Source organism: Hypanus sabinus, chromosome 4, assembly GCF_030144855.1.
Source record: "Hypanus sabinus isolate sHypSab1 chromosome 4, sHypSab1.hap1, whole genome shotgun sequence".
NCBI lineage: Eukaryota > Metazoa > Chordata > Chondrichthyes > Myliobatiformes > Dasyatidae > Hypanus > Hypanus sabinus.
In genome coordinates, this window is record NC_082709.1 from 125,061,672 (window position 1) to 125,081,530 (window position 19,859).

The 19,859-nt window shown below is 38.9% G+C and overlaps 1 protein-coding gene across 3 annotated transcripts in view; it reads right to left on the reverse strand.

Annotated features, from left to right (window-relative positions):
- Positions 1–6,568: 6,568 nt before the first annotated feature.
- c4hxorf58 (chromosome 4 CXorf58 homolog) overlaps positions 6,569–19,859 on the reverse strand; it is a 62,077-nt gene continuing 48,786 nt past the window's right edge. For 2 of the 3 annotated variants that reach the window (XM_059966161.1, XM_059966162.1), the window contains exons 8-9: positions 17,985–18,129; positions 6,569–7,904 (exon numbers count right to left, since the gene is read on the reverse strand). In XM_059966161.1, coding sequence (XP_059822144.1) covers positions 7,710–7,904; positions 17,985–18,129 — 340 coding nt within the window. In that variant the 3' untranslated portion in view covers positions 6,569–7,709. The remainder of the gene's footprint in view (positions 7,905–17,984; positions 18,130–19,859) is intronic. The other variant, XM_059966163.1, reaches the window with a different exon arrangement.

Genomic DNA, 19,859 nt, shown 5'->3' on the forward strand with positions numbered 1-19,859 from the left:
CACTATGACACTGAGTACCATTGTTGAAGATTTTACCAGATTTATAAGACCATTTATAGGAGCAGAATTAGGCCATTTGTCCCATTGAGTCTGCTTCATCATTGCATTATGGCTAATTTATTTTCCCCCTCAAACCCATTCTCCTGCCTTCTCCCTGTAACCTTTGACACACTTACTAATTAAGAATTTATCAACCTCTGTCTTAAGCATACCCAATGACTTGGCCTCCACAGCTGTCTATAGCAATGAATTCCACAGATTCACCATCCTCTAGCTGAAGAAATTCCTCTTCATTGCTGTTCTGTATATTTTTGATAACTTATTTAGTAGGTTTTTCCTTTTTAATCTTATTTTAGTATTTTATCAAACGTTTGGCCTTTTCACTAAAATTGTGACATTTTATTAAGTTGTGAACACTTTTTTTGCTGTTGTCTTATATGATTAATCTGCGCTCTCACTGAAGATTCAACTTGTTGCAACTTGTTGGAAAGTACTCTTAAAAAAATTTTTTTTAATGGAAAATGCTAGAAGCATTCAGAAAGTTAGGCAGCATCTGTGGAAAAGGAAATAGTTGATATTTCAGTTCATACCCCATTTGTCAAAACTGAAATAGAGACAAATTAGGTTAGTTTTAATTTCCAGAGAGTGTTGAGGAAGGGATGATGGCTCCCTAACTGCCCTATTTTGTTCACTTTCTCCGACTATCCTTGCAGAAAGATTTTTGCTTTGACCCTTCCCTCCTCCCTATTATTTGTGTTAGAAATACTTCATTGCCCAGTTTCCAATATTTTAAAAAATTCTTCAACCTGAGACACATTTTTTTCTATTTCCACAAATGCTGCCTGATTTGCTGTGTGTTCCCCATATTTCCTGTTTTCATTTCAGATTGAACTTCTGCATTTTAAAATTTTCATTTAGGACAATATTGTATGTTTAGATTAATATTTTAGAGATATTTTGGATTGTAGGAGGGCTTGGAGGTGGAATCTGGCAGCTGTGAACTTTTTAGAATGGTCAGCTGAACATTAAAATGTTTTGAAGGAAGTATTCAGTTCTTCCTTTGTGTAATCCTGCGCTTTTCAAATTAGTTTTGGGTTTGCTCCTTTTACTTGATGTAGATTTGCTTTCTGTTATTTGTAAAGTAATTGTTATACTATTATGAGTCAAGTTTGGCTCTGGAAACCTTCTGAATATTCTAGCTCCAACTACTAACTTAAAAAAAGGGTTGCTGGGAAATCCTTCACTAAGACACTGCAAAGTCTTTTATTTGTTTAGTTGTTATCTTTGAGTGAATGATAGTTTGAAACAATGGGATACATTTTTGGTAGAATTACATGAATTGTGTAACTGTCCAACATGGATTTATGTTCAAATGAATTGTTTGAGTGGTAAAAACACTGGAAAAGGGTTCTTTTTTTAAACAAGAAAAATATGTTCTGTTGTAAGAACAGCTTTTCAATGCATGTATATTTTATTACCATCTTAATTCAATCATTTATTCCAGAATGAACAGGAAATTCTCAAAGCTTTTCCAGGGACTGAAAAGTTATCTTGCACATTTGTAATACATTATTTCTCTTTTATAATCTGTAAAACCTATTTAAAAAATATTAGACACGTTTACCATTTTAATTATTCTGGAAACCAAAAAATAGCAAGCTGTGTTCAATTGTAAACATTTAAAACTTGTAAAGGGACAAAAAGATGTAAAAAAAAATTGCTCTGTAAATATTGAATCCTATTTTTCACTGAGGCTAAAGTGGATGCATTAAGTTTCCAAATAAAATGTATTTAGTGAGCTCTAGTCTTGAAAACCTATGTGACAGACAATTAAAGTATTTAAGAAAACTACAATTTATTACCTTAATTACATTGCAACAATTAAGACATCTACATTTATGGACTCAGTTACAGAATGGCATCCTAAAAGAAGCTATATTCATCGTCCTCATCACTTTACATCTTCTGGCATGTAAATTGCACCTTTACAAACAACCATTTTTTTTCTTGTTTTATGAATTCCATTTCTATTGATTAAAAGAGCATCTTTCAGACTGCATTTATTTATAAATTATCACATTTGTAAAGCACAAATCACCACGATAAAATTAAAATATTGGGAAAACGCAGCAGGTCAGGCAACATCTGTGGAATGAGAAATGGTCAACATTTTGGTCCTCCTCCTCATCATAACTAATTTCCATCTGCATCTTGTTTTGTTCCTTATGCTTGTTTGCCTGGTTTTTATAATGAAGACTTAAGATGACAACAACAGATTCAAGGAAAGTACACACTTGTTGAATGGTGTTGAGCCAATTTGAAAGCATTTAGTCTGGAGAATACCTTGGCTCTTACAGAAGAATATTTTGAAGGTAGCATGTTTGTGTCTGAACACTTCCTTAAAATTATGGCCCCTGTTGTGGGTTTTAACAATTCAGTCTAACACTCCATTTAAATAGATAATTCTGTTTAAAAGTTTTGGTAACAGACTGGATATTCAGACTGATCTCCCAGGGATTATAAGTGCCTGTATTTATAAACTAATTCTGAGATTTAAGACTAGTCCACAAAGATTCATTTAGCACATGGTTTTGTTCTTTTGGGTCACAGGAAGCGCATCAAACCATAACTTCTGTAATGTCAACGTTTTGTTTAAAGGGGAGTGTTTGTACATTTGTAGCAGATCATTCTCGGAGCATTTCAATTGAAGTGCAATGGAAAATTACATTTAAAATGTAATTTTAATTGCTGATCTCCCATTTAAAGTTTACCTTTCTGGTCACTCAGTCACAGAGGAGCTGCTGTGTTAATGTTGAACACAACCTTTACCAGCAAGTACAGACAGCATCATTTTCAATCTGAGGTAGACCCAAGGTAAAATACATTTACTTACCTGATAGAATGATCAAGTGTTATTCTTTATATTAACTGTTTATCTTCACTGGCAGACTTGGACTCATTTCAGTATAGTACAAAATAACTCAAATATCCACTTAATTAGTGCAAAAAACTTTTGAGACTTTTTAAATCAAAGATATTTGTATACAAAATGCAAAAAGTTAAATAAAAGAATTTTCTTTTAAAATGGCCGCTTGTCAATTTCATTTGAAGAGCTGGGTGTGAAGAAAACATTTTCAAATAATGCTGAACAAATTTAAAGGTAGTAGTTATGGACTTGCCTTCATTGGTTTAAGGGTATAATGGGTTTAAATATGCTGTCTGTATCAGTGGATGTGGATGTGCATGATTATTTTCAAATGAGCATGGGATGACAAAATCTAAAGTTAATATGTGCAGTTGCTTTATACTTATCTCAAAAATCTACTTGAATTCCAATTATTGTAATAAACAGTTTGAATGCTAGCACAACTACACACCCCTTAGCTTTGGCCAGTTTATTAAATAGTTTGTTAGTTAAGCCCATGACTCCAACTAAGGTATAGTCTACAACAATAGCTTGCCAGAATCCTCTGTCCTGGCCTTTCTAGTTGTCCCCGGGCATAGCCCATCTTGGTGTTGGATTCAAGGTCACATTGCCAAGTGTTTTTTGGCTCTCTTAGAAGGCTGATCGACCCTGTAGCTAACACAGACTTGTGTTTTTCACCGCACAACTTTGTACGTCTTTTAGGTGAAGATCCTTTCTCTCCCAGAGATGAAGTCTTTGGAGCTCTATTGCTGTTTCTGTCGCTGTGTTTTTATGGGTTTGCGTTGCTAGCCCCATGCCCAACCCTCCTTTCACAGCCAGGTTTGGGACTATCCATGGTGGAGTTAAAGTATTAGATAACTTAAGAAAATTACAAAGGTTCCAGGAACTTCTATGCACGCAATAAGCAGGATTGTGTAAAATGGGTGAGCGATGGCCTGTGTCTGTGCTGTATAGCTCTGATTCTGAATGTTTGATTTTATTAGGCCTACATTGAGAATTGAACAAGAATGGCTAATTTGAATAATAAAAATGCAGCTTTCTGCTAAGAATTTATATGCTATGTCCTCGTTCCCTTTTGTACATTGTTCAATGTCTTCTATTAGATTCCCTAATCTTCCACCTATTACCTCCCAGCTTCTTAATTCATATCTCTCTCCCTCACCTGATCTCACCCTTCACCTGCCAGCTTGTACACCTCCTCCACCCCACCACCTTATTCTTGTTTCTGCCCCTTTCCCTTCCAGTCCTGATGAAGGGTCTTGGCCTGATTATGCTCCTCCATAGATCTGCCTGACTTCATGAGTTCCTCCAGCATTTTGGGTGCGTTGTTCAAGACTTCCACCATCTGCAGTATCTCTTATGTTACAGAATATTTTGCAATCTATTAACCCCTTCCACTTCACAACATTAAAAATTCTTGTTTTTTAAAATAGAAGATTATTTTCAAAACAAAGAATCTGAGGTCTATTTTTATGGAAGATTAATAATTAAGTTCTGTAATGATTCATTCGCTAAAATATTTCCATTCATGCTGTGTATTCAAACAATCTAAGACATTGAATAGTATCTTGTGGATTTTAAGAAGGGTAAGACAAAGGAGCATATATAACAATCCTCATAGAGGAATTAGAAATGGACAGAGTGAGCAGTTTCAAATTCCTGGGTGTCAAGATCTCTCAGGATCCTGCCTGTCCCAACATATCAATGCAGTTATAAAGAACAAACATGAAGAAATCTACAGATGCTGGAAATTCAAACAACACACACAAAATGCTGGTGGAACACAGCAGACCAGGCAGTATCTATAAGGAGAAGCTCTGTCGACATTTTGGGCGGGGACCCTTCGTCAAGCCTAACCGAAAGATATTAAAAGATTTGAAAGTAGTGGGGGGGGGGGGGGGGAGGAAATGCGAAATGATAGGAGAAGACCAGAGGGGGTGGGATGGAGCTAAGAGCTGGAAAGGTGATTGGCAAAAGTGATACAGAGCTGGAGAAGGGAAAGGATCATGGGGTGGGAAGCCTCGGGAGAAAGAAAGGGGGGGAGCACCAGGGGGATATGGAGAACAGGCAGAGTGATGGGCAGAGGGGAAAAAAAACACAACTAAATATGTCAGGGATGGGGTAAGAAGGGGAGGAGGGGCATTAACGGAAGTTAGAGAAGTCAATGTTCATGCCATCAGGTTGGAGGCTACCCAGAAGGTGTTCCTCCAACCTGAGTGTGGCTTCATCTTGACAGTAGAGGCCATGGATAGACATATCAGAATGGGAATGGGACGTGGAATTAAAATGTGTGGCCACTGAGAGATTCTGCTTTCTCTGGCAGACCGAGCGTAGGAGTTCAGTGAAAGGGTCTCCCAGTCTCCTTTCTCCAGCTCTGTATCACTTTCGCCAATCACCTTTCCAGCTCTTAGCTTCATCCCTCCCCCTCCGGTTCTATCATTTCGCATTTCCTCCTCCCCCCGCCCCCCTCCCATTACTTTCAAATCTCTTAGTATCTTTCAGTTAGTGCTGACGAAGGGTCCCAGCCCAAAATGTCGACAGTGCTTCTCATAGATGCTGCCTGGTCAGTTATAAAGAAGGCAAGACAGCGACTATACTTCATTAGGAGTTTGAAGAGATTTGACATGTCAACAAATACACTCAAAAACTGCTATAGATGTGCCGTGGAGAGCGTTCTGACAGGCTGCATCACTGTCATCACATTGGGGGGGGGGGGGGGGGCTACTGCACAGGACTGACAGGAGCTGCAGAGGGTTGTAAATTTAGTTGGCTCCATCTTGGGTACTAGCCTACAAAGTACCCAGGACATTGTCAAGGAGCGGTGTCCATTATTAAGGATCTCCAAGGCATGCCCTTTTCTCACTGTTACCATCAGGTAGGAGGTACAGAAGCCTGAAGGCACACAGTGATTCAGGAACAGCTTCTTCCCCTCTGCCATCTGATTCCTAAATGGACATTGAATCTTTGAACACTACCTCACTTTTTAAAATATGTATTTGTTTTTGCACAATTTTTAAACTATACAGTATATGTATACTGTAATTGATTTTTTTCTTCTAGATTATGTATTGCATTAAACTACTGTTGCTAAGTTAACAAATTTTATGACACATGCCAGTGATAATAAACCTGATTTTGATTTAGTATTGGAACTCTAGTGACAATAAATAATTTAAAATATAATTTAGGCCAATAAAATCTTTATTAATTGCACTAGAATTATGGTTATGTAAATACTTAAAACAAGTTTAATCATTTCTGCCTGGAGCAGACCATAAAGTCCAAAGTCTTTATTTCCTATCTTCTGCTGGCCAGTAAGCTTAAATGCCATAACCGGACTCCAGTGTTCTGTTTGAGGATGTGTAAAATTCATCCAGAGTAGCTATTCTTTTTAGAGACTGCATATAAATAGATAGCTGTTGTTGACTTGATTTAAATTTGCTGGGAATTCACCAGTCAGATTGTCCACTGCTTGCACAAAATGTGAGAACTGCTGGTAACTCATCAAACTCTGAATCTGATTGATCCTTTGTGTCATGAGGAATAAATTATGCAACAACATTGATACAACGAGGCTTCAAGTAATCATGTTGGTAGTAAATTGGCTAGGTGCAAAAATAAATAGTGCTTACATCAATTAACTTATCAACAATGAAAATTCAGTTTATTTTGTTGAACATTAGTAACTAATACTGCATTGCTGGTTTATCTGGTCACATTTCAGGATTTGTAATCTTAGTTTATAAGCATATTTGCTTTAACCTGCCTCAATATTAGTTTTGAAATTTAAAAAGCATGACTCAGTGAAGATGACAGCAATATTATTAGCATCTATTTTTAATATTTCTTATAACTCCTTATGCATTAAATTTACTCACAATACTTGGCTACTAACTTTGCAAATGGAAACACCAACATCATTTTGCAATGTAAATATAGAAGAATCTGTATAGTTTGGATTTAATGTGTTTAGGTGTGCATCTTTCAGTTGCTTCCTAGCATGAATCTGGGCGATGCTTTCAAGTTTTTGTTTTTTTTTAATTTGGTTCCCTATTGAAGATGCCATTTGGTGGTTTTAGAAACATTAGTATCCTAGATCATAAGGCAGCAGAATTAGACTATCTATTCTAATGCATCAAGTCTTCTCCCCACATCCTTGTGACATCTTGCTTAAACATTATCTGGGTAATGAATATTATATTCACCTGAAGACCAAGCTGGAAACTAAGCCTATTTGTAACTCCCTTCCTTACTTTGGGTGGTCATCGATCCCAAACGAACTTTTACAATCCGCCAGATTTCAGCATGGCTCATAGCTGGCACATTCACCTCAATCAGTTTCAATTGATTACAAAAGTAATTGTCCACAAAATGCAACACAACACCCAATGGTGAAAATAACTATAGAGTCATCACTGCTGCAGCTTAGGAGAATTTCTAAGATTTCTAAAAACATAGCATGACTCATATTAATTTAATGGATACAGTTTGGCCAGCTTAAGCCATGCGTTCAAAGGGGAAATATCAGAAGGATGTTATTTGCACCTTAGAACACAGTATATAATAATGCCATGATCTCATGCATGCAAAGTTTGCATTAAAGATAAATGGTATATCAAAGTTAAAGTGCACAGTGTGAATTGTGCAGAGTGTTGGTCAAAGTGAAAGGCAATAAGGTCTTCATATCTTTTCTCATTTGTTTAAAAACATGTCTTTTTTTTGACTGGGCACAAACTAATGTATGCCACAATTGATCTTCCCCTTCTTAATACATAGTATTGTTTTAGTCAGGGAAAGGTGTCTCACATAAATCAAGTGAGAGTTTTTGTGTCCAAGCATAGAGTTTATCAACTTCATGCTCCCATTCTTCCTCTGAAGTTAAATGTGTAATTTCATCTTTTTCTTCTTGATCAGAGCTTGTGTAAAATTGAGAGTCATCCTGTGCAGGGCTGTGGCAAACTGATGTTTTCTTCTCTTCCTTGTCATTTTGTAATACATTCAAGAAAATTAAAAATGAAAAGCATTAATACAGATTAATCAAAATGTATTATAAATATACTGTATTTTACGTGTCCAAACAGGCTATTATTGCTGTACAAAAGGAACAAATCTCAATCATACCAATGGTACACTGATGTCATATTTAATATTATACTGGCAACTGAAATTGCACATTAATTTACAGTTATATTACCAATGAGTGAACAATCTTGCCAGGTTTCTCTTTTGTAACTTACTTTATCCTATTGTTAATCTTGCTTATAAACCTGGTTTGGCTTATCCAGAAAAGGATATTTCATCAGAGAAAGGTAATGCAAAAGGAAGAGTTGTCAATGCAAAATTCTTCATTGAATGCATGAGATTCAAACAAAATGTTCACAAACTTTACAATACTAACTACTCTATTCCGGCAAAAGGTCAGACTTTTCAGAACCCCTACAATGTACTGTAGATTGATCAGTCCTGACTATTTGCTTTGTAACCAGTCAGAATCAAGTCATTGTTTGACATGTTTCAAATAATGGTGGGTAAGAATATAATCACATTCCCAATACCAGCTAATGCTTACTTTAAAGTAAAATATATTCCAAGATGTTCTGCAAAGAGCTGAAAAATTATGAAAAAAAATAAAGTTTTGAGGTGTAAGAAGAGGTGAGAGCCAAGAAAGGAAAATGCCAAGGGTCTGGAAGTATACAGAGTGTGGACAATTAGTGACCATGACAAGGACACACTTGCTAAATAGATTCATAAAGGTGGTGAAAGAAGACTTTTTTCTAAGATGGAAGTTAGAAAGTTTTAGTGATATATCGGGGTGTAAGTATAAAAACAACAGCATTTAAAATGAAAGGGAGAAACCAGGTTGCTATGATTTTGCAGGGTTCTGAGGTGCAGAGAGGCCTGTGTATCACAATAGGTCATGTTCAAAGGTCGTTGAGTAATTAGGAAAGTTAAGAGTTATTTATTGCTGGAATAATTGAATGCAAAGCCCACTTTTGCTTCAGTATAGTTTTGATTTCCTTATTAAGGGAAGAATGTGGACAATGAAAGGAAGGTTGTCAGATAAGGACAACAGACTAGGTTGCATCAATTGGATTTAGGAGAGTTGAGAATAAGACTCTGAGCAGTTTCAACAGGATGGATATGGAAAGGATGATTCCTCCTGTGGTAGCATCTAGAACTAGTGCCCCCTGGTTAAAAACGTCACTTACATGAGACAAATAAAACCAAATTATATTTCCTTTTGGGCCACAAGTCTTTGAAATTTCACTTCCACTGTCTTCTGAGAAGGAGAGGCTTTGAATATTTTAAGACAAAATTGGATAGGCTTTTGATGAGAAAGGGGCTAATAGGTTACCGGGGCTAGATCCAAATGAGATCACAAAGGCTGAGTGGCCTCATCCTACTTCTAATTTACAATTAAGCCACTTGGATGGTTCAATTCAGTATGAGTAGAAGATGCAGAGCAACTGAGTCACTGAAAGATTGCAGAGCTTGTTTTAGGGTGGAAAAATATAATTTCAGGTCTTCCAAATATTGTTAGATAAAATCATAGTTAGTTATCTATGCTTTGAGATCCTACAGCTTGTTGATAGCTTGTATTTCCTAAGCGTTTTGCTAGATTGTGAAGATTTCTGACGTGAAAGGTGGGAAGAGAAGGAACTCAGTTAACAACAGACATCCATCTTGTTTCTAGTGTGTGGATTTAACAATGTTATGATTCTAATGAATTTACCTCAACACAGCAGCATTGTTTAATATACCATACTTGGATAATGACAAGAAATTCAATTACTTTAACCTCCCGTTGATGAACCCATTGAGGATTACTCAAGGTGGACAGCATAGAATAGGCAATTCAGTCCAACCATACAGGTGAAGAACTGATTAAGTACAAAAGAGTTGTATTTTGGTATAAGAAGGCATAGTCCTAAAGGGGCTAAAATAAATCACAACAGCTTCGCTGCTTTCTTGGGAATCTGTGGGAGATAGGCATGTTATCAAAAACCTTGGCAAACTTCTATAGATGTGTGGTGGATAGTGTGTCGACTGGCTGCAATACGGCCTGGTATGGGAACACCAATGCCTTTGAGTGGAAAATCCTACAAAAGGTAGTGGATTCGGCCCAGTACATCATGGGTAAAACCCTCCCAACCATTGAACACATCTACGTGGAATGTTGCCTTAGAAAAGCAGCATTCATCATCAAAGATCCTCACCACCCAGGCCATGCTCTTTTCTCACTGTTGCCATCAGGTAGGAGGTACAGAAGCCTCAGGACTTGCACCACCAGGTTCAAGAACAGTTACTATCCCTCAACTACCAAGCCCTTGAACAAAAGGGGATAGTTAGGCTTATTTAAAGACTCTTATACTGTTATTCCATGCTCGTTATTTATTGCTATTTAGTTATATCTGCATTTGCACGGTTTGTTTAGTTTACGGTCTCTGATGTTTCCAGTTACTGTTCTATAGATTTGTTAAGTATGCCTGCAGAAAAAGGATCACAGGGTTGTATGTGCTGACATGTATGTACTTTGCTAGTAAATTTTACTTGAGACGTCTGGGGAATATATGTAAAGTGGTTTAAAAAATCTCATTGTGCTTGTTTATAAAAGTCAGGGTCCACAGTACTACTGACAATTAATCTTTATAAAACTGGTTCAGACTTAAATGGAGTAATGTTTCCAATATGGGGCACCAAACTTTAGAAAAAAATATTAAGATTTTGGAGCGGGTGCAGAAACATCATGAAAATCACTCCAGGGATGAGAGACATTAATTAAGTGGATAGTCTGGAAAAGATGCAGATCTTTTGAACAGAAGAAGTTTTGTTTTGAAGGGCTCTAGCATAAACATGTGAATGTGTTACATGGGAGCAGGAGACAGTGACAAACATCTTTATAGAGAATGAGTGATTCAGGTTTGGAATGTACTGCCAAGATAATAGTTGGAGACAGTTGCAATTGTAACATTCAGAAAGGAACTGGATAAGCAGTTTGAGGAGAGATCAGGAGATTGAAATGAGCTACACTGCTCTTACTAGCATGTAGGCCAAATGGCCTCTTATCATAACATAACTATTCAATGACTGTATATTGGTCCATGCTGGCATTTATGCTCCATTCAATAAAAATTTATTTATTCATTTACGGGATGTGGGTGTCGCCAGCTAAGCCAGCATTTATTGCCCTTAACAAGGTGGTGATGAGCTCCCTTCCTGAACCGCTGCAGTCCCTGAGGTGTATCCACAGTGCTGTTAGGGAGGGAATTTTATGATCTTGACCAAACAACAATGAAGGAACAGCGCTATGTTTCCAAGTCAGGATGGCGAATGACTTGGAGAGGGATTTCCAAGTGGTGGTGTTCCCAGGTATCTGCTGTTTTTGTCCTTCTAGATGGTGGTGGTCGTGGATCTGGAAGGTGCTGCCTTAGGAACTTTGGTGTGTTGTTGCAGTGCCTCTTGTAGATAATACACTGCTGCAACTGCTCATCGCTGTTTAACACCATCATTCCTACAATTCTGATTGAAAAGCTCCAGAACCTGAGCCTCTGTACCTTCCTTTGCAACTGGATCTTTGACTTCCTAACCAGAAGACCACAAATGGTGTGGATAACATCTCCAGCTTGCTGAAGATCAATGCTGGCACATCTCAGGGATGTGTGATTAGTCCACTGCTCTGCTCACTCTACACCCATGACTGTGTGGTTAGGTCCTCTATAAATTTACTGATGATACAACCATTGTTAGCAGAAACTCAGATGGTGACAAGAGGGTGTACAGGAGAGAGATATCTCAGCTAGTTGAGTGGTGTTGCAGCAACAGCCTTGCACTCAACATCAGTAAGAGCAAAGAACTGACTGTGGACTTCAGTAAGGGTACAATAAGGAAACACATACCAATCCTCATGGAGGGATCAGAAGTGGAGAGAGTGGGCAATTTAATTTCCTGGGTGTCATATCTCTGAGGACCTACCCTGAACCCAAAATATTGATGCAGCTATTAAAAAAAGGCAAGACAGCAACTATATTTCATTAGGAGTTTGAAGAGATTTGGTATGTCATCAACAACACTTGCTAATTTCTACAGATGTACCATGGAGTGCATTCTAATTGGCTGCATCACTGTCTGAACCATAGAAACATAGAACACTACAGCACAGAAAACAGGCCATTCGGCCCTTCTGGTCTGTGCTGGAACTTTATTCCACTAGTCCCATTGACCTGCATCCAGCCCATAACCCTCCAGACCTCTCTCATCCATGAATTGATCCAATTTATTCTTAAAACTTAACAGTGAGCCCACATTTACCACGTCAGATGGCAGCTCGTTCCACACTCCCACTACTCTCTTGAGTGAAGAAGTTCCCCCTAATATTCCCCCTAAACCTTCCCCCTTTTACCCTAAAGCCATGTCCTCTGGTATTTATCTCTCCTAATCTAAGTAGAAAGAGCCTATTCACATTTACTCTGTCTATACTCCTCTTAATTTTGTAAACCTCTATCAAATCCCCCCTCATTCTTCTATGCTCCAAGGGATAAAGTCCTAACCTGTTCAATCTTTCCCTGTAACTCAACTCCTGAAGACCGGGCAACATCCTAGTAAATCTTCTCTGTACTCTTTCAATCTTACTGACATCCTTCCTATAGTTAGGTGACCAGAACTGCGCACAATATAGCAGGTAGGGGCTGGGGTGGGCTTCTGCACAGGATCAAAGTAAGCTGCAGAGTTCTAAAATTAGCCAGGTCCATTGTGGGCACTAGCCGCCATAGTATCCAGGTCAACTTTAAAGAGCCCCCACTACCCAGGACATGCCTTCTTCTCAAGACTACTATGGAGGTACAGAAGCCTGAAAGCACACACTCAACAATTCAGTAACAGCTTCTTTCCTTCTGCCATCTGATTTCTGAATGGACATTGAACCCATGAACACTACCTCACTACTTTTTTTAAATTTCCTATATTTTTGCACTACTTATTTAACTATTACATATATATATATTTACTGTAATTCACAGTTTTCTATCATGAATAGAGAATTGACCAACGGCGTTTCTGGACATTATAAGTTTGGAGAGGAGGGGACTTCAATCAGGTCCACTGTCTGAGGATAAAAGGGCAGGCGTGGTTTGTGGCAGTGTAATAGAGCTTTGACCAGCAACCAATAAAGGAAGGCGGGGCAACGGCGGCAACCAGCGTCTGAGTGGACATAAAGTGATGATTTAAGGCTTTAGCAAAGAGAGGTCAGAGAAAACAAAGGAAAGAAAAGCTCATTGTTTTCATTCTCTTCTTTATATTTGCTCAGCTAGGACAGTAGGGCTGACAAGCAGGATAGTGAAATGCTCCTCTTGCAGGATGTGGGAAGGCAGGGATATCTCCAGTGTCCCTGATGACTACAACTGTGAGAAGTGCAGCTTCTAACAAATCACGTTAAGGAGTTAGAGCTGGAACTGGGTGAACTCCCGATCATTCAGAAGGCTGAGGGGGTGATAGACAGGACACGTACATCTGAGGTGCAGGATACAGGGGAAAGGGTAATAGTCAGAAAGGGGAAATGAGTTAAGGAGCCAGTGCAGAGTACCCTTGTGGCCATCCCCCTCAACAAAAGGATCTGTCGGGGGTGGGTGGGGGGATGATCTAACAGAGGGAAGTTTCAGTGGGCGAGTCTCTGGCACTGAGTCTGCTTCTGTGATTCAGAGGGAATGGGGACGAGGAGGCACGCTGTGGTGACAGGGGATTTGTTAGTTAGGGGAGGGTACAGAAGGTTCTGTGGGCGAGAACACGATTCCCAGATGGTACGTTGCCTCCTGGGTGCCAGGGTCCGGGATATCTCAGATCAAGTCCTAAACATTCTTAAGTGCCAGAAGTTGTGGTCCATGTACGTTCCAAAGACATAGGTAGGATAAGTGACAAAGTTTTGCATAGAGAGTTAAGTGCTAAGTTAAAGGGCAGGGCCTCCAGGGTTGTGATCTCAGGATTGCTACCCATGCCATGTACTAGTGAGGCTAGAACTAGGAAGATTATTCAGTTTAATATGTGGTTAAGGAGTTGGTGTAGGAAGGAGGGCATATGATTTTTGGATCACTGGCTCTCTTCCAGGGAAGGTGGGATCTGTACTGAACGGATAACTTGCACCTGAACTGGAGGGGAAAATAATATCCTAGAGGGAAGGTTTGTTAATGCTGTATGTGGGGCTTAAACTAGAGTTGCAGAGGGATGGGAACCAGAGTGTCAGAAGTTAGTGGAGAGGTTATGGAGACAGATGTTACTAAGCCCTCAGACAAAGTTAGAATTCTAAAGGTTGAGCATGATGTGACTAGTGTCCTGAGCTGCATATATTTCAATGCAAGAAATATTGTAGGAAAGGTGGATAATAGTGCTGAAGATAAGAGAGCTGGTTTACAAAAAGAGGCAATGTGTAGTTAGGAGAGGCTGTTGATAGGGCAAAATTTTAGTCAACAGGATGAGATGCAATGTATAAGGCAGACAAAATCAAAAATGGTGAATACAGGACTCTGAAAGTGTTGTATTTGAATGCATGCAATACACAGAATCAGGTAGATGAACTTGCAGCACAATTTGCAGATTGCTGTATGATGCCGTAGGCATCACTGAATCATGGCTGAAAGAAGATTACAGCTGGGAACTTAATGTCCAAGGGTATATATTGTATCAAAAGGAGAGGGTGGTGTTGCTCTGTTGGTAAAACATAAAATTAAATCATTAAAAAGAGGTGGCAAAGGTTCAGAAGGTGTTGAACCACTGTGGATGGAGCTAAGGAACTGCAAGGGTAAAAAGATCCTGACGGAATTTGTATACAGACTCCCAAACAGTAGTAAAGATGTGGTCTACAAATTATAATGGGAGGTAGAAAATACATGCCAAAAGGGCAATGTTACAATAGTCATGGGGGCTTCAATATGCAGGTAGATTGGGAATATCAGGTTGGTGCTGGAATACAGGAGGGGGAAAGGGGGAATTTCTAGAGTACCTATAAAATTGCTTTTTAGAACAGTTCATGGTTGAGCCCACTAGGGGATCAGCTACTCTGGATTGGGTGTTGTGCAATGAACCAGAATTGATCACAGAGCTTAAGGTAAAAGAACCCTTTAGGGGCAAGTGATCATAATATGATCAAATTTACCCTGAAATTTGAGGAGTAGCTAAAGTCTGATGTATCATTATTACAGTGGAGTAAAGAGAATTACAGAGACATGAGAGAGGAACTGGCCAAAACTGATCGGAAAAAGACACTGGCAGGGCTGCTGGCAGAGCAGCAATATCTGGAATTTCTGGGAACAATTCAGTAGGCACAGGATATATACAGTCCAAAGGGGAGGAAGTATTCTAAAGAAAAGATGACACAACTGTGGCTAACAAGAGAAGTCAAAGCCAACATAAGCCAAAGAGAGGGCATAAAATAGAGCAAAACTTAACGGGAAGTTAGAGGATTGGGTAGGTTTTAAAAACCAACAGAAGGCAATTAAAAAAACATATAAGATAAAGATGGAATAGAAAGCAAGCTAGCCAATAATATTAAAGAGGACACTAAAAGCTTCTCCAAATAAATAAAGTGTAAAAGAGAGACGAGAGTGGATATTGGACCACTGGAAAACATTGCTGAAGAGGTAGTAATGGGGGACAAACTGAGTAAGTATTTTACATCAATCTTCAAGGTGGAAGACACTAGCAGTATGGTGGAAGGTCTAGGTGTCAGGGGTCATGAAATGTATGAAGTTACCATAACTAAACAGAAGGTTCTTGGGAAACTGAAAGGTCTGAAGGTAGATAAGTCACCTGGACCAGATGATGTACACCCCAGAGTTCTGAAAGAGGTGGCTGAAAAGATCGTGGAGCTTTAGTATTTATCCTTAAGGAATCACTTGATTCTGGAATGGTTCCGGAAAACTGGAAAAGTGCAAATGCCACTTGACTCTTCAAGAAAGGAGAAAGGCAGAAGAGAGGAAACTCTGGGCCAGTTAATCCATCCTTAGTGGCTGGGAAGACATTGGAGTCAAGAATTAGGTTACTTGGAGGCAGATAATAAAGTAGATCATAGTCAGTATGGTTCACGCTAGGGAAAATCTTACCTGACAAATCTGTTGGTATTCTTTAAAGAAATTACAAGGAGAATAGACAATGGAGAATCAGTTGACGTTACGTACTTGGATTTTCAGAAGGCCTTAGACAAGGTGCCACACATGAGGCTACTTAACAAGCAACAGTCCCAAGCTATAACAGGAAATATTTCAGCATGGATAAAGCAGTGGCTGATTGGCAGGAGGCAAAGAGTGGGATTAAAGGAAACCTTTTCTGGCTGATTGCCGGCGACTAGCAGTGTTCCACTGGGGTCTGTGTTGGGACTGATTCTTTTTATATTATATGTCAATGGTTTGGATGATGGAATTTAAAAATGCAACACAAGAAAATCTGCAGATACTGGAAATTCAAGCAACATACACAAAATGCTGGTGGAACACGGCAGGCCAGGCAGCATCTATAGGAAGTATAGGTATGGTATAGGAAGATGGCCCGAAACGTCAAATGTACTTCTTCCTATAGATGTTGCCTGGCCTGCTGCGTTCCACCAGCATTTTGTGTGTGTTCGATGATGGAATTGATGGCTTTGCTGCAAAATTTGCAGACGATATAAAGATAGGTGGAGAGGCAGGTAGTCTTGAGGAAGTAGAGATGCAACAGAAGGACTTGCACAGATTAGGAGAATGGGGAATGAAATGGCAAATGGAATACAGTGTCAGGAAGTGTATGATCATGCAATTTAGTAGAAGAAATGAAAGGGTTGACTTTTTTAAATGGAGAGAAAATACAAAAAAACGAGGTGCAAAGGGTCTTGGAGAGTCCTTAATTTGCAGGTTGAGTCTGTGGTGAGTAAGGCAGATGCAATGTTAGCATTCATTTCAAGAAGACTAGAATAAAAAAGCAAAGAAGTAATGTTGAGAGGAAACTTTATAGAAGTACTGGTGAGGCTGCACCTGGAGTGTTGTAGCAGTTTTGGGCCCTTTATCTCAGAAAGGATGTGCTGAAACTGGAGAGGGTTCAAAGGAGGTTCATGAAAATGATTCCAGGATTGAATGACTTGTAATATGAACAGCGTTTTATGGCTCTGGCACTGTACTTGCTGGAATTCAGAAGAATGAGGGGTAACTTTGTTGAAACCTATTGAATGCTGAAAGGCCTTGATAGAGAGGATGTGGAGAGAATGTTTCCTGTGGTGGGAGAGTCTAAGACCAGAGGACACAGCCTCAGAATAGAGGGGTGCACTTTTGGAGGGGAGATGAAGAGGAATTTCTTTAGTCAGAGAGCGGTGAATCTGTGGAATTCTTTGTCAAAGGCAGGTGTGGAGGCCAACCCTTTATGTATATTTAAGGCAGAGGTTGATAGATCTTCAATTGGTCAGAACATGAAGGGATATGGGGAAAAGGCAGGAAATTGGGGCTGAGAGGAAAACTGCATCAGCCATGATGAAATGGAGGAGCAAACTTGATGGACTAAATGGCCTATTTCTCCTCTTATCTCTCATGGTCTTTATGTATAGCATTGTACTGCTGTCACATAGTTAACAAGTTTCATGATATATGCCAGTGATATTAAACCTAATTCTGATTCCTCCCTTTCAGTATAATTCTATCTCCTCTATTTAAATGTTTGACTTACCACCATTTAGGTTCATCAATACCATTCATCTCAATCACTTCTTATAATTGCATTCACTACTCCTTGGATAAGATGGTTCTTCTGAATTTTCTACTTGATTTCTGGTTGACTATATCATCGGTCCCTTGTTTGCCCTTTTCCTGGATATATTCTCTCCATCTCCTCACTATCAAGGTATTTTAGTTTTAAAGTGCACTCTCAGGTCAATTTTCAATAATATTTTTCTGAAGAGCAAAGAAATTCCATCTGTTCATCTTCTCTGATATGTACAGTATACACTATCATTTTCAGTATCACTCTTGAAAATGGATGTCAAAGGAGAAAAGCATTTTTATGCCCATACCTCAAACATTAAGGAAGTATTTAATATGTCACATGATTTTACCTCTTTGTTCTTATCCAAGCCATATATCTTTCTCATTTTGGAAACTTTCATTCTTGCTTTGTGAGAACGCCGTTGTGACTCCTTTCCTGCTTTTAACAATTTTGAGGTTCGATGTGGAAGAGTTTGTGTGACTGGAGAAGCTGACCTTGAAAATTAAGCATATGTTTTAATAAGTAACCATGTTATATGCTGGATTGAGGAGTGGTTGCAAGGTTGTGGTCAAACTTGTTAGCTGATAAGTTGTAGAAATTCCACCTTCCAATTCTTTCTGTTTGTAGTGACTCAATAAGTACTCATGGGATAACTATATCATAATCATTCTGAGAATTAATATGATAGTTACAGTTTTCACCAGAACCACCTAAGGTATTGTCTGATATATGCTGAAACTTGAGAAATTGGGAGCTCTCCCAACCATCTTCATGATATACTGCTATTGCTCCTTTGAACAGTTTATAGCCATCTATACATTTGCTGATGACACAACTATAGTTGGCAGAATTTCAGATGGTGATGATGAGATGTACAGGAGTGAGGCAGATCAGCTGGTTGAGTGGTGTTGCAACAACAACCTTGTACTCAACATCAGTAAGACCAAGGAACTGATTGTGAATTTCAGGATGGGGAAATCCAGGGAACACACACCAGTCCTCATTGAGGGATCAATAGTGGAAAGGGTGAGTAGTTACAAGTTCCTGGTGTATTAACATTTCTGAAGATCAACCTTGGGCCTAACATCTGGTTGGAATTACAAATAACGGAGTTTGATGAGAGTTGCTATGTCACCAGTGACTCTTGCGGACTTCTACACTTGTATTGCGGACAGCATGCTAACTGGTTGCATTACTGTCTGGTACGGAGGGGTCACTGCCCAGGGTTGGAAAAAACTGCAGAAAGTTGTAAGCTCAGCCAGTTTCATCATGGCCACTAGCCTGCCAGTAACAAGGACATCTTCAGAAGGTGGTGTCTCAAAAAGGTGGCATCCATCATTAAGGACCCCCATCACCCAGGACATACCCACTTCTCATTGCCACCATCAAGGAGGTGGTACAGGAGCTTGAAGACACACACTCAATAGGAACAGCTTCTTCCTCTCCACCATCACATTTTTGAATGAACAATGAACCCATGTACACTGCCTCTTTATTTTTGAATGGACAATGAACCCATGTACACTGCCTCTCTATTTTTGAATGGACAATGAACCCATGTATTTTTTCTTTATTTGCTCTCCGTTTGCACTATTTACTTATTTTATACATATATATTTTTGCTTTATAATTTTTAAAACTGTGTATTGCAATGTACTGCTGCCTCAAAACAACAGATTTCATGACATATGCCAGTGATATTAAACCTGATTCTGATTCTAACATTTTTCCGATGATAGATATTAGACTAATGGGCCTACATTTTTCACCTTGCTATTTGAACAGGGGTGTCCCATTAGCAGTTTTCCAAGCTTCTAGTACATTATCAGAATCAAAGGATTCATTGAAGATTTTAACTAATGCACCCACTGTCTCCGTAGCCACCTCTTTCAGGATCCTAAGATGTAGCTGTTCAAACCAGTGGACTTATCAGCCTTTAGTTTTAGTTAGCCTAATACCAATTCACTAATAATGATGAAGGTATTTAATTCATTCCCAGTATTATCCAGATTTGTGTTTATAGTGTCTTTATTGTAAGGATTATGTAAAGTATCTGTTTAATCCCTCTGCCATTTCTTTGGACTTTATAGAATGAGGCTGGGGAAATAGTTACTGAGAATAATGTTCACTCAGACCTCTATCTTTCTTTTGATTCTCTTATCACTCACTTGTTTTCCTTCATAGTTTAATTCCTCTCTTATCTTTTGCTTTATCTTCCTTTGCT